We start from the raw sequence: 14,435 nt of genomic DNA, 5'->3' as shown, positions 1-14,435 counted from the left end.
TTGATCACCTGAAAATTTACATGTTCTTTTTTTTGGAACCCTTTATTTAGATTGATCAATTAGTGCTGTATTATTGACAAAAAACTTTCGAAAGTCTTCTGTCTCGATTGGCATACCAAGAGGATATCTTTTGTAGGGCTAGTTGCAAACATTGTATAAATGCTTAGTTTGGGTTTACCTGAGGTGCGTAGATTGTTGCGTCCAAGGATGGTGTCAGACTGAATAATCTAGGTGATACTGAAGATGTTTGTGAAATAATACTTATATCGATAGTACTTGCATTTGAAATTCAGAAATTACACCCAGACGAAAGGACTTGATTGCTTCCCAAGAATGGCCCTGCTCTAATCCTGTATGTCGACTACCATACATGGTATAATGCAGTGTTTTTTCTCGACAACAGTAGGTCAATTAACTGAAACGTTGAGGCCTGTTTTCAACAATTTTTGATATGTAATGTTCAATCCTCAAACTGAAAAACTAAACCCAAAGCTCCATGAGTTGCACAAAGACATCTCTACTAGAGAATATTTGTCAAAGATGGAAGGATTAACCTTGCTGGAGTGGTCAAAAAGGTGACCCATGCTGCTGGTTCAAGGTGGATTAAAGGGACATTTTGTTTGTCTGATGTCAGATTTTTCAGCTGGAGGATTAAACGTTGAAAGTGGACGGGCATAAAGGTTTCATGATTAGGGCCACCCATGTTGAACCGAATTAAATGGTACATGAAACATTTGCATGGTGCAAGGTCTGTACTTAAAGGCCTAAAAATAAATAAAGAATTTACGTATAGAGTGATCAGCAACTCAAGTCCATTCATGTCAGGATTTCTTGGGAATTGAACATCGAAAAAGTATATTAATTCACACTCGAACTTGAGATAATTGGATTTTGTCCATATTTGGCAAAAACTTACCATGATAACCTAGCAGCGTAAATCAAGCGAAATAATTGTTTTGAAGGGAACTTCACCTAATCCACATGCTGTTTACAATGCATGTTGTAACGGAAGGGTTCTGCATGACAGGCTCCAGATTTGAAAGTTTGCCCGCTGAAATGCTATTATGAACTCAGTACATTTAGATCCTGAGTTGCTCGAAAGTAATCACGCCACGCGGAATTTCACTTCAGTATTTGTGTACCTGGCAAAAATGTTCAGTACGCTTTAAGTAGTCAGAGCTAAGAGGGTCAGTGGTTCATCAACGGAAGTTGTTATTAATATCACAGATGTATGTTTGTCTAAGTTTGGCTTTCATTGCAGTTCCAGTCATTCTGGACACTCCGTTCATTTTGCCTCAAAAGACATACACAAAATTTAAGAAAATGTAATGAGTTTACTATAGAATCTTTTTAATGCGTCAGTTTTGAAACGTTGATTGAAATTGTCAGACGGCACTGAAGATCAAGCAAATGCTTAAGGATAGATATTGATACTGACTAACATAAACTCATGCAGCATGGCAGGAAACCATTGTCGGTCTGTACAGATACAGCAGTCTTCAGTTTCCGTCATGTTATACTCTCTAAAACCTGCTCCCAGCAGCACACTGCATATTCTGACAAATTGTACACCCATACTGCTTATTATGCGAGCAGGAAAAAAAAAAGAAAAGAAAACTGTATAATTTGTGTAAATTTTCTATGCACAATGACATATATGATAAACAATTATTGTACCACTGATATATAAATACCATTGTGGATATTCAAATTTGTACACATTAGATAGTATATATACAGTACGGTTTATTTAAACTATAGCATATCATCAGTATGCCGTGTACATTGTAAATATCATCATGCAGCGAAATTATTCTCCCGAGTCTGACATACTATGTACTGCACTTCGATAGGACATGCCGGATACACTGTAGCCCATTTATGACGCGCGTAATAGAGTCTTTCCGTTTCTGAGGTTTGTCAACTACAATAAAAAAAAAAAAAAAGTCGCGTGGGAAAGTTTAAACAGGTCCTGCATGTTTATGTATATGTGAGGAAACATGGATTCAGTGTCATTGTATATGAAATACATCTTACTTTCTGAAAGCTGCAACAATTATATGTCCTTTTTGTTATTTTCACTTGCAGACTTTACATCGTTGTGTTAAACCATTTTAAAGTATCATTTTAAAGTACTAGGCTCTGCCCAGTTATCTTCAGCCATTATTTACAAACCACCCTAAATCGGAGGTATACATATGGTTGACCTGTATACAGACTTTACGGAGAACTTTTCAGAGTCTGACTGTGCTGCACGTCCACATGGAATATTGGCACTTCGTCATGCCTGCCCTTCTGAAATAATCCAATCTGATAGGTTCAGGGGAGGCTACTCCACACCTTCCACACCCTCCCCTCAAGATTGTAGAACACTGGTTGATTGTACAAGAAGTACACCCATGCTCAACAGTGCGAGCAATCTCTGGAGTTTTAACTCCTCTCAAAGCTGCTATAGATGGCTGTTTATCCAGACGGCGCACGTTCGAATCGGTCTTTCAGGCACATAACTTTCGAAAGCTCGCTGCATACACTTAAGCACAAGAAGCCATCTGTGTTCAACACTACATAGATCCTACTGCACTTTAGAATTCAGATATTTTTATGAAATTAGTTCAATTGAAGACATTGGTGTCTCTGATTCCGAGGGTTTCCTTATTTGGTGTCTTTTCTTTTAGCGGGTATGAAGTGCATGTACATATGCTGTTTTTCTGTTCCTTACACATACATACACGCTCCTCACTCTTCTGTGGCTTCATACGGTAACCGTTGGTGTAATAAAGACAGCATGATTGTCTTTAACGTATTTCTGCTGATAAATGAAATCTATGTGTATATTCTGGAACAGAGGAATGTCATGCAATCATGCCGCCTTGACATGGAAAATATGCATGGCCACATATATCCAGTGTTGCCAAGACATTAGACGCTCTGCAAAAGAACTGTCAGTTGTGTTAATGGCGTTGGGTTATGACTTTTGGGATGGATTACATCCGCAAGAACTGACCTCGAAAATGTCGGATATGTCAAATAATGGCACAAAAAAAGTGTGTATTTTCGACAAGCCTCTGTATTATATGTCTTTATCTTATTTGATTTATTTGATTGGTGTTTTACGCGGTACAAAATTAAGAATAGTTCACTAATACAAACGACGGCCCTGCGGCATTATGGTGAGAGAAAACCGGGCAGAGCCTGCATGAGGAAAAGCCACGGCCATTCGCAGGTTGCTGCAAGACCTTCTCACGTACAGCTGAAGATGAAATCAGGGTTAGCCATGCACACCTCTCTACATATGGGTCTGTGGTTTGCCACTCGTGACTTCACATACTATTCTTTATATATGCATATGCATGCAGTCAAATTCCATTTTGACAGTATGGTAGTTGAGACTTGCCACAAAGCCACTACGAAGTTAATGTTAGTCTATCCAGTCCACATCGGCTATTAAAGGGGTATTTCAGTGAGTTTATAGACGCTGAAGTGTAAGTTTTATGCGCCTTGTACGAGTGTGTGCTGGCTAACACCGATGTGATAAAATCAGTTATATGACAGCACACCCAAACTATGCGCATGTTTCATATTTTGACACCTAAAACTTCATAAAACACTGTTATCTCTTATCTCCTTTGTTATCGATGTAATAAGTAAAATATTCAGCTCACTAACTGGAAATGTCCGTCAGATAAATAACACTATCATTATCGTATCCCTGACGACAGGTCAAACTGTTACTTAAATATTGCAGAGATGGGTCACAGGTGAGGTAAAAGTGAAAACAGCTGCCACGTTCTTTAAGTGTAGTCGTGATCTTTATGTGCTGTCCGTGCAGTGTACGGCGTGATCGCAACAGGTTTGTACTGTAGTATACTATATGTCTGCCGAGAAAAGCTGATGCAACGAGACTCAAGTTAGCTCTGTATGTCTGTAAGCAGTTAATTCGAACATAACTTCTTATGATCAATGTATTGATGTCACTTTATTAAAAGTATATACGTATATATAATGTCTTTGGTGTGTCCGCTTTTCTCCCACTATGTAAGCATCATAATGCTAGCCGCAGTTGTATAAGAGAAATATCTTTAAGTACGGCTTAAAAGTCCAATCCCCTAAATAAATAATCTCATTGGCGTCAAGCAACGTCAAACCGCAATGCCATAAATACGTCAGGCCACTTCAGTAGAGCGCTCGCCTCGAAGTCGGGAGACCTGGGATCAAACCCGGTTCGGGTCATACCTAAGACTGCCGGGCTGGTGTGCACGGTGTCGGTATGATGTGACTGGGTAGGGTGTCATGTTTTGGCGTGACACTTCAGTGGCGGCCGCACTTTGGCGGCATGGACTCACACCGCCAAAAGAAGACACCATAGCTGTATACACTCCTAATGACTCTTCGCCGTCGTATGACTGAAACATTACGGCGTTAAACCCCAAAGTACGGCGTTAATGAATGAACCCCAAGCATTCATTCATTCAAAAACAGGCCTACCTGAGTCTTGCTGTAAGAGAAAAAACAACATTACACCATGCACGGCCATATATGTATTTTATCTTACTAAAATCGAAAAGGTCTGCTTTTTTCAGCACCTGGCCGTACCTATATCGGCCTCATTCTCTTCTTCTCTGTAGTCATACATCTGGGGCATACAGCGGTGTTAGGCCTCTTCTGTGACGAATTGACTTTTATTGGGGCTGAATTCGGTCTGCCTCTCTTCAAGACCTCAATTACACCCGCATATAAGTCGAGTTAACCCGTGTATACTGGATAACCGTGTGGCCGGCGATCTTGGTGAAGGTAAACTTGTGACTTTCTGAAATGTAAACTTGAAGAACAGAACAGAACATAACAGAGCAGGTGAGCCTCCATTTGTATGTGTATATTTACTTCATTGCCCCGTTGTCAACGGTTTAATTAGCAGTGTTTTGTACATAAATTCTCGTATAGACATATAGGTTGAAGCTAAATTTCGGGATTGCGATTGGTTTCAGACTCTCAAGAGTGACATAGTCCAAGGGAGATCACTCTCAATTCCTGAGTTTCAAGTGTAACGGTAGCTAGACACTTTCACACGAATGTTGCAGTATAGGTGTAGCCCGGTCAGTGAAACGGTAAGAAAAGATTGTCTTTAACAAAGCTTACCACTTGATACATGCAACCCAAAGAGTGACAGAGGCGCAGATATGTCATTTTTTTGCAGGATGAAATTTTAAAAATCCTAGTAACTAAGTTATTGAATAAATTTTTTTTAGTTATTGAATAAATTTTTTTTTCACCTGAGGCATTATATATATATATATATATATATATATATATATATATATATATATATATATATATATATATATATATATATATATATATATATATATGAAAAAAGACGCCTTCTCAATTTCCTACATCCTGTTATATTCCAACTACAGTTTCAAACTTAATGTTATTTTCAAGGAATATATTCAAGCATATTCCTTGAAAATAACATGAAGTTTGAATATATTCAAGAATATTCCTTGAAAATAACATGAAGTTTGAAACTGCAGGTGGAATATAACAGAATGTAGAAAGTTGAGAAGGCGTTTTATTATTTTTTACCTATGTAAATTCTCCTCACCAGGGAATCTTTCTCTATTTCTTTAAATATATATATATAGGGCCTATGCCGCAATAAACCTACTTAAGCCAACATTTAATTAACTATTTTATGAGAAGCTTTTCATCTCCTTATATGTAGCAACATTGTACATCACAGTATCTGGGATTAAGATGGACTTCTATCTTAATCCCAGATAGCATGCAAGTGCATCTTCTCTACATGTATATACTTTAATATATAGCTGGAGAGGCCGGAGCCCTCACTGACTCACGGGCTTCAAACCACTGACGCGCTTTGGCTGTGAGGCCCTTGACAATTGAGGTATGGTGGTCGAATTTATCAAAGAAAAACAAATAAATACATTTAAAAGAGTAAAAGTGAAAATCAGCCCTAACAATGTAAAGAAGACAATTGCTTGTGTAAGAGTATATAGGTTATGTGTTTATGTAAGCTTTTTTAGAAATATTGTGAGTTGTGTTTAATTCCTCACTCTTCCCTAAAAGTGTATGCTGAGTTTGATTATATACATGTACATCACCCCCAAAATATCTACTCTTTTTGATTCATTACACCTTTGTTAAAATCTACCGTATGTTTGGTTATTCACACCTCCCCAAAACTGACCGTTCTCTACAACTCCCTAAAAGTTTGTACTCTGTTTGATTCTTTACACCCCTTCAAAAAATGTCTACGCTTTTGATTTGTTGCCCCTACCTAAACGTTTATGGTGCGTGTGACACTTTCCGAAAACTGACAAGTTTGAGACAGTAAATTTTAAAACCATCGCTAAAAAGTTGCAGTAAGTGAACTCTGAAGTGGCCGTCTTCACCACCACATATTATATTTTTTGAAGTTCGTGTTTGTCCATTCAGATGCAGGCCTGCGCGAAGGCCTTTCACTGACTCCATGGCAACCATGCTCCAGTACAGCTATGTGGTATTACTCTGTGCTCTATTTTCACCAGAGAAGGCATTGTTTTTGCCTTTGATCCGATTGATAGAAGTTGAAAGTTAGGAAATGGGTATGTTGGACATTGCGTAGTAACGTGTATGTAGTAGTTATGTGTAGTTACGTCCGGTGAATAGAGACCTTTGTTACTGTCCATTTGTTACTTCATTTCTTTAATCTAATTGTGAAAACAAAGATTAAGACAAACTCTGTGTGATTGTACATGGTTGCAGACGCTGCTTTCCTCTCAGTTCAGAAATAATTCATGGCAACTTTTATCTTTATATGAAGACACATAGCTGTTTAATACTTTCGGTTTACAAGCGGTTCATAGTGACAGCCTCTCGATTAATGGGATTCAACTTAACATGAGTGCAAAGATCACTCGTTTAAATGATACATAGGCGAAGTATCTGGTTTCAAACACCATGCGACATACATTTGCTTTAAATGTTTATAATATTTTATACTGTACGCCTACCACCCCTCAGTATTTATGACACATGGATAGCCTTTCTAACTGTTCTAATTTTGACACCAACTGGTTCACCCTGCCTGTCTGACACAGTCGCACTAAATACAAAATAACTAACTCTTAAAAGCAGGCGAGTGGCCGATGTAAGTGTTGAGCACGTTATTTGTGGAGTAGATTAACACACACATGTGCGTGTATTGTGAGTCATGACCAAAATCAGCAACAGTAGGCATAGTTTCTGATTACTATCATTCTATGCACGTCTCCGCGAAGACTTCTGTTCTAGACCCACTCCATTCGAATAAACCCCAAAGCACCCATACAAAAGCATATTTGTCACCTTTTGGTCGTCCATACGTTCTCTCCTCCCCTTTATTATATGACTTGATGTTTCTATATCCTTGAATGTCTTTAACAAATGCACTCTGTTTGATCTTCACTCTTCTGTTGCTTACCCATCATTGCTCCGTGTCATAATTTTAGACGTTTCCCATGCGTATGCACATACTGAAGAAGTGTAGAAAATCTTGCCCTATGAACACATTGCGCGCATGTTTCACCGCTATATACACGGATACATGTACATATACCAGGTACACTTTTTCAGAGCGTGCACAAAAGCTGAAAGGTGCGCACAATGAGTCCATACAGATAAGTGAGTATACGTTGGAGACGTTAAAAAGGCTAAGAGACAATAATGCATGTAATGTCATGCATGCGTACATATGTCTATGTATACTTTATGGTATCACAGGGAAGAGTATCAGCTGGGTAAATAAAGTACCACTACACTCGTGTATTCCGAAACGAAACATTGTAGATAAATTGGGTGAGCTCTGTTTATCTTAATGCACTGATAATTTTTTTAACAGTCAACACACGTCCTTGATCTTTTTGTTTGGTATCATATAAGACATTATGCGTGTAAATTTTGATTTATTTCAGGTTGAGTTTAGAAGAAATACGGTAAAGTTTGACGATGAGATTGTGATGGTATTATAACAGGGCCGAGCTGACCTGTCCTAGCCGATAATGCCAAGAGCGACTTTAGACTGTCAACTTTCTGATCCACCGCGGTGAGAGAGACTCTACACTGACCACTCAATGTGTTAAATAACACTCCGACAAGTCAGCAAGAGGGTGACATTTTTGAGGGTGATAAGTCGGGTAAGTGTCGGAAGTTTTCCCAGAGCAGCCTCGTCATCTCCTGTCCCCGAGAAGGACTGTTGTTCTGTGCCCCAGCTCCACTGAGACAGGCACAAACTGTTCGTCTGCCTTCTCACTGGATGATATAGGACACTTGTCATTGGTTTACAAACCGCTCGCTTATCTTCGCTGCTTACCTTTGGCCCGCCATATATAAAGCTGCGACCAGACAGGTGTCATGGATTCGGGTAAATATCAGAAGATAGCCGGATTCCAGAGCACGGCCATGACTCTGTTAGAGGAGACGGAGGTTCGTACTCTTAAGTCACGACTCGTGGGCAAAACAGGAACCGTCAACATCGCTCCTAAAAATATCAGCAAACGAAAGCGTCGCTACTTAGCCGATATCTTCACAACTTTGATAGATATTCAATGGCGATATTTAATACTCATGTTTGTGTCTGGTTTTTTGATAACCTGGCTGGTGTTCGGTGCTATTTGGTACCTGATGTGCTATGTCCATGGCGACTTCGATCACATGAACCACGAGGAATGGCATCCATGTATCGAGAACATCCACGACTACACGACGGTTCTGCTCTTCTCGATGGAGACACAGACCACAATAGGTTACGGTACACGCTTCGTCACCGACAGCTGTCCAGAAGGCGTCTTTCTCGTCATGTTCCAGTCCGTCTTCGGAGCACTGCTACAGGCTCTACTCACGGGACTCATCTTCTCCAAAGTCCAGAGGCCCAAGAAACGGGCGCAGACCCTGTTGTTCAGTAAGACCGCCTGCATATGTAAACAAGACGGCTTTCTGTGGCTGATGATAAGGGTGGGGGACATGAGGAAATCTCACATGATTAAGGGCCATGCCAGCGCCGTGTGCGTCATGGACAGAATGACAAGTGAGGGGGGATTATGTGCCCTGTTACCGCTATGATTTGGAGTTCGGTGTTAACGAAGGTAGTGACAGGTTGTTTTTGGTTTGGCCCGTTATAATCAAACATAAAATCACTCCAGACAGTCCTTTTTGGGAATTATCTCCAGATAACATTAGAAAGAGCCATTTTGAGCTGATCGTGGTTCTTGAAGGAGTGATGGAGTCGACCAGTATGACGGTGCAAGTGAGGACGTCTTATTTACCCGAGGAGATACAGTGGGGCCGGAGGTTCAAAGCCATGACACCGGTGGTTACGTCCTCGGGGGACTTTCATTTTAACTATGCAGACTTTAACACGACCATTCCATCCACACACACACCGGCCTGGAGTGCCAAGGACCTTCTTCAGCGGCGTATGTCCAAACCAGTGGTTGATCCAGCTCTAGAGGATCCCTCGGACAACTTCTCCATCAACTCCGAGAGTCCGGAACCCACCCTCACTGTCTACACCGGTCAGAGATTCCTGAGAAGCATCAAGGATTACGCCAGACAACTGTCCCGTCAGCGCAACAGTGTCAACGACAACCTCCCAGAGGAGACTGATTCCATCTACTAAATGGTACGCTTATTGCACGTGCACATAAAGTAATCGCCAATACACAGTCTCTCTTGTATTCAGTTAAGTTAGACGAATCAAGCACAAAAACATGCAGTCTTGCACACGCAGCTCCTTGACACACATTGAGACATCCATCTGCAGTTCTGTTCAGTGCATTAAGTGATGCAGGTCTACTAAAAAGCCTCGAATGTATCATACAACAGTGTATCTTCAACTGACAATGGAGAATACGTACAAATCCTACAACGTACGTACTAAGTGGCCTTTGCAACCGCCTCAACGGGGCGGCGGTGGTGGTTGTGGTGGGGGGGGGGGGGGGGGGGGGGAATAAGAGGAAGCAGACATTAGCTGTCCCCAGACAGTATACACTTGAGATCTGACGTGTTTCATGAGAAACACGGAAATCAGACGATTTTGGTATAAAGCACCCGGGATGACGGGCTCTTAAACAAAACCGGGTTTAAGATTCCTGAATCCTATATAACATAGATAGATCCCAAGATATGTGCATGCAACTATACATAAATGTGCTGAGGAGAACTGGGGAGGCCAATAGTTTTGTTTATGGAGACATTAAATCATATCTGTAAGTTTAAATGTATTTCTGTGCATTTGGTTATATTCCCTGCTACGGGAGTGAAGGCAGTTTCTTTTCACATCACTGGATCGGTTAAACAACACATAAAATTTACCTTGAACATGTAGAGTTTATTTGTGCTCGAAATGTAGAAACGGTGTCCTGTCAATCGGACAAAACTTTCAATTACTTTTGTATTTAACAGAAAAGAATTCACAGCTATATACGATATAAACGGCAACGATTACAGTCATGGTCATAACAGCAACTTCATGTGTGTTAAGCAATGTAAACCTGTCAAATTTGATCGAAATAGGCGCAGATAAAGTCATGTAGAAATGAAATGTATGATTTATTAATCCGCTGTCTGACAATATCAGGTGTGCGTGTCTACATATATGATATTTAATCAGCTAAATGCAAATTGTTGGAAGCTGTCACGTGAACAGTTCAGTGAAAAGTTAGCTGTGATATTTCAGAATGTAGTATATGTTATTATGTCCACAATACCTGACCTGGCTGGATAGTGTCGGCAATATCTATTTAGGATAAAGCTGACCGGCTGTTGATAACAGACATGATGTGAATATCTGTACACCACAGTGTGAATATGGCCATGTGCCGGCAGTGAACATGGCAATAACACATCTTCACAGGGCCCTGGTTCATCTCACACATTAAACAGTGTTGTTGTGAACGGTAATGTCTCTCCATCCGGTTGACCGCGAGGCCAGTCACCCGGATCACTGTTATGCACATATTCATTGGTGGTGTGAGTTCTAGAAGCTATCTTCATGGAAACAAATATAAACCAGTTCTGGCGTGAAACAAGTTGTTAAGCTGCCTTGGCATACTGCTTTTGTTTATTTGTTATAGCTATTTATTTGTTTTCATTCATCTATTTTTTTTAAATATGTTTATTTCAGGATGAAGTGCCGTACAGCCATATGGGAAATTCTCAGTGACTGACTGTCTCGTTCTGGCAATATGGACGACGCGTCATGTTTTGACGCCAAGATATGTTACGTCAGGTTGGGAATCTGGGTGAGTCGCGCCAGGATGTGCCCCTTGCAAATGTGAACAAGACGGTGGTCATTTCACAAGAAAACTGGGAGCCGTGGAAGGGGAACTCAAGTAACAGTGAACATGTGACATAGTATGGTCCAGCCTAATTTTGACCGTAGATGGTCAAGTTACAGGGTACAGCAGTGTGTTTGAAGGATCACTCATTAGAAACACAGAACAGAGCTTAAGCAAACCATAAACCGATATACCTCACTGCCTCTCCCATGCCCCACGCCTCACACACATGCGCAATCATACAAACTCGTTACTACTTGGTGGTAACACTGTCTCTTGAATGTTGATGGATGATAAAGCTATTGACTGCTAAATGGAAATGGTTTACCGATAAAGTTACAACTCACAATAATAATAATATTATGATTGTCATATGTTGAACTCCAGCTGGTCATCCTGATATATAGAGTCATCAACCTTCGCCTGACAATACCTATGCTAATTTGGATTACGTCATTTATTTAAATGTTAAGTAGACTTTTTTTCCCACTCGGTGTATAATTTCTATTGTTCTATTTTATAATGAGCCACATGCTACCCAGTCCGTTGTAATCATGTATTGAGAAACTTAAATGTGCATTATATTTGCAATCATTCCATGTGTCCACCATATATATAAGAGTCAGGTCCATCAGTTGCAACGAAGTCTTATTTTTACGTGGGTTACCAGGTGTTTATAGACTGATTGGTGCTCAATATTTGTGTATGTCCTAAAAGAGCAATGTATATTGCTATATTAACTACAAATTATACTCGAGCTGGTGTCAAAAATCTGCTCCACAATACTCTCTCGCGTAAGATCTCTTAATAAGATCAGTTCAACGTACTCTGTGCGACGAATCTCAGCCTCTTTGGTTAATGCGGAAATTGGAAAACAAAGCGATACGTCGTAGCAGGTTTACTTTGTCGAAATTGCTAAATTCCGAAGTATGTGTAGATGATTTTCAGCATGAAAAAGTACTAATGACATGAACATTAGCCCAAAAAGCCCGAATTCTGACCACTTAGGCTCAAGAATCTGTCCAGATGACTTGCATACATGGTCCAATTTCAATACAAGACAAATTATGAAGCAGTCGACATGTATTCCATCCTCTATGTCTTTACAGTTATCAATACAAGAGCCTGTGCTATCTGTAGCATAAATTTATAAATTCTATAGGCTTGTAAATAACACCAAATCATAAACATGCAATATAAATTTCTGTGTATACGTGTAAATGTTGAGTCTGTCAGTCCCAATGGTGACATAGAGAATGTCACGTGAAAGTAAAATGTTTGTAAAAAGACTATACTGTTTGTGATATTTATCGAGCACATTATCTCATAGGCGTTGTCATAGCTGGAATGGAAGTTTTATGCATTTGTTGTTACAGAATCGACCTTTCGTATTTTTCCTATTAAAAAAAAAACATACATTTTCCCCAAAGGTTTTGACTGAGTTTTCTGTGAATATTTACTGAACACGCAGATGAATATGTCAAAAAGTTTTACGCTTTCAGCCAGCGGGTATACATTTACTTTTCCAGATGGGTTAAATTCATATCGTGTTTACAGGCAGATACCGTCAAGAACTTATACACCAACATTGATTCCTGAAACTACGAAACAGATATTCATATGACAGACGTCAAACAAGATTAACGTTCCAGGTCAATACTCGCAAAGCCGTAAATAATAGTAAACAATCGCACAGCCTCTCTGATGTGGTTTATCAGTAAAGACAAAATTCTGATCTGTTTGTTCACAAGGCATTTTGTTATGTTATTTTACTTCATGTGGATCGTTCTGTATACAACCGTTTCATTGTGATGGATTTATTCCACCCTGTTAACCTTTGCTCTGCTTTATAAACATCTTACGGACTTGACACACCTCACACGTTTATAAATTATTCCGTTAAACAGATTTATTAGTGCTGTAGTGTTACAAGGAAAGTTTTGTTTTTGAGGAGCATTCTAGCTTACCTGTAACACTTGCATAGTATATATACATAGAGAACATACAGCCTAATTTACAGGTTTTCGCGTTGCGCTGGACAATGTTGAGGCTCATTTATCAAAATTGGCATGTCTTTCGTCTAATATTTGAACACAGCTGTGGCTTTACCGTAACTTAAACGAAAATACTATTGATAAAAAAGTAATATTATATCCTCCGATGTTGGTACCAATTTTGCCAACTGGAACATTAGAAGAAATTCATACATTATTTTCAAAAGTAATGTATCTATAATATGCCAAAATAAGGCATACGGAATGATGTGGGAATGTGACCTCGGATTCATTCTTGCCCTCAGCTCTGTAAACGATGACCTTGACCTTTGACCAACCTAAATACAAATTCGTCTAATTTGATCTATTCTGTACACAACGAACATTTGGCTGAGTCTCGATTTTGGCGCCACACCATCATGTACAGCGTGAAATGCAGGTGCAAGCGCTAATTGGCACTGAAGAAAATTCCTGAGGGATACACGAAGCCTCATGTGTATATGCCGGCCCGAATAGCACAGTTGGTAGAGGGTCCGCTTCGGGAGATGTAGATCCAGGGTCAATCCTGGGTCGAGTCACACCTAAGACTTTAAAAGAGGAAGTTGTAACTTCCTTGCTTTGAAGTGGATAGCGCAAGGACTGGTTGACCAGTATCAGTGTAATGGCTCGGGCGCGGCCGCTTACTTGCCTTCAGTAAGTCGTCTCAGTGAAGCAGCACTAGATAAAAGAGCGGTGGAAATCTGTAACAAGGAGGCTGAAAACTTGTTGAGCACGACGTTAAACCCCAAACACTCACTCACTCACTCACCAATGTATATTTAGCGATAAGCCATACCTTTTGAAACTTCATGTGTCTGTAGAGTAAACGAATACTTATTTTTACATCTGTATGCAAAAGATTTCCATGTATAAAAGAAATGCACACATAAAAAAATAAACCCCATATTTTAGACATATCTGCATGCATATCTATATATGTAGAATATGTGTGCATACACGTACAATTGGACAGATGGACAATTCTTTTGGGCATACGTGTAAACAGAGAATAAATATCGAAACGGCTTGTCATAGTGAAATATATTACAACAGCAGAATGAGGGGCAAAGTTGTGCGTATAAAA

General features: G+C 39.8%; 1 protein-coding gene across 1 annotated transcript; it reads left to right on the top strand.

Moving 5' to 3' along the window:
- The first annotated feature begins 7,820 nt into the window (after window positions 1-7,820).
- Window positions 7,821-12,737, top strand: LOC135479924 (G protein-activated inward rectifier potassium channel 3-like). Its single transcript, XM_064759812.1, is given in 3 exon segments — window positions 7,821-9,072; window positions 9,074-9,661; window positions 11,165-12,737. Coding segments are annotated over 2 exon segments (1,263 nt in total). The 5' UTR covers window positions 7,821-8,394; the 3' UTR covers window positions 9,659-9,661; window positions 11,165-12,737.
- Window positions 12,738-14,435: the final 1,698 nt, after the last annotated feature.

Source organism: Liolophura sinensis, chromosome 1 (assembly GCF_032854445.1).
Source record: "Liolophura sinensis isolate JHLJ2023 chromosome 1, CUHK_Ljap_v2, whole genome shotgun sequence".
Classification (NCBI taxonomy): Eukaryota; Metazoa; Mollusca; class Polyplacophora; order Chitonida; family Chitonidae; genus Liolophura; species Liolophura sinensis.
Note: the sequence above shows the minus strand (reverse complement) of the source record. Positions and strands in the feature narration are given on the sequence as shown.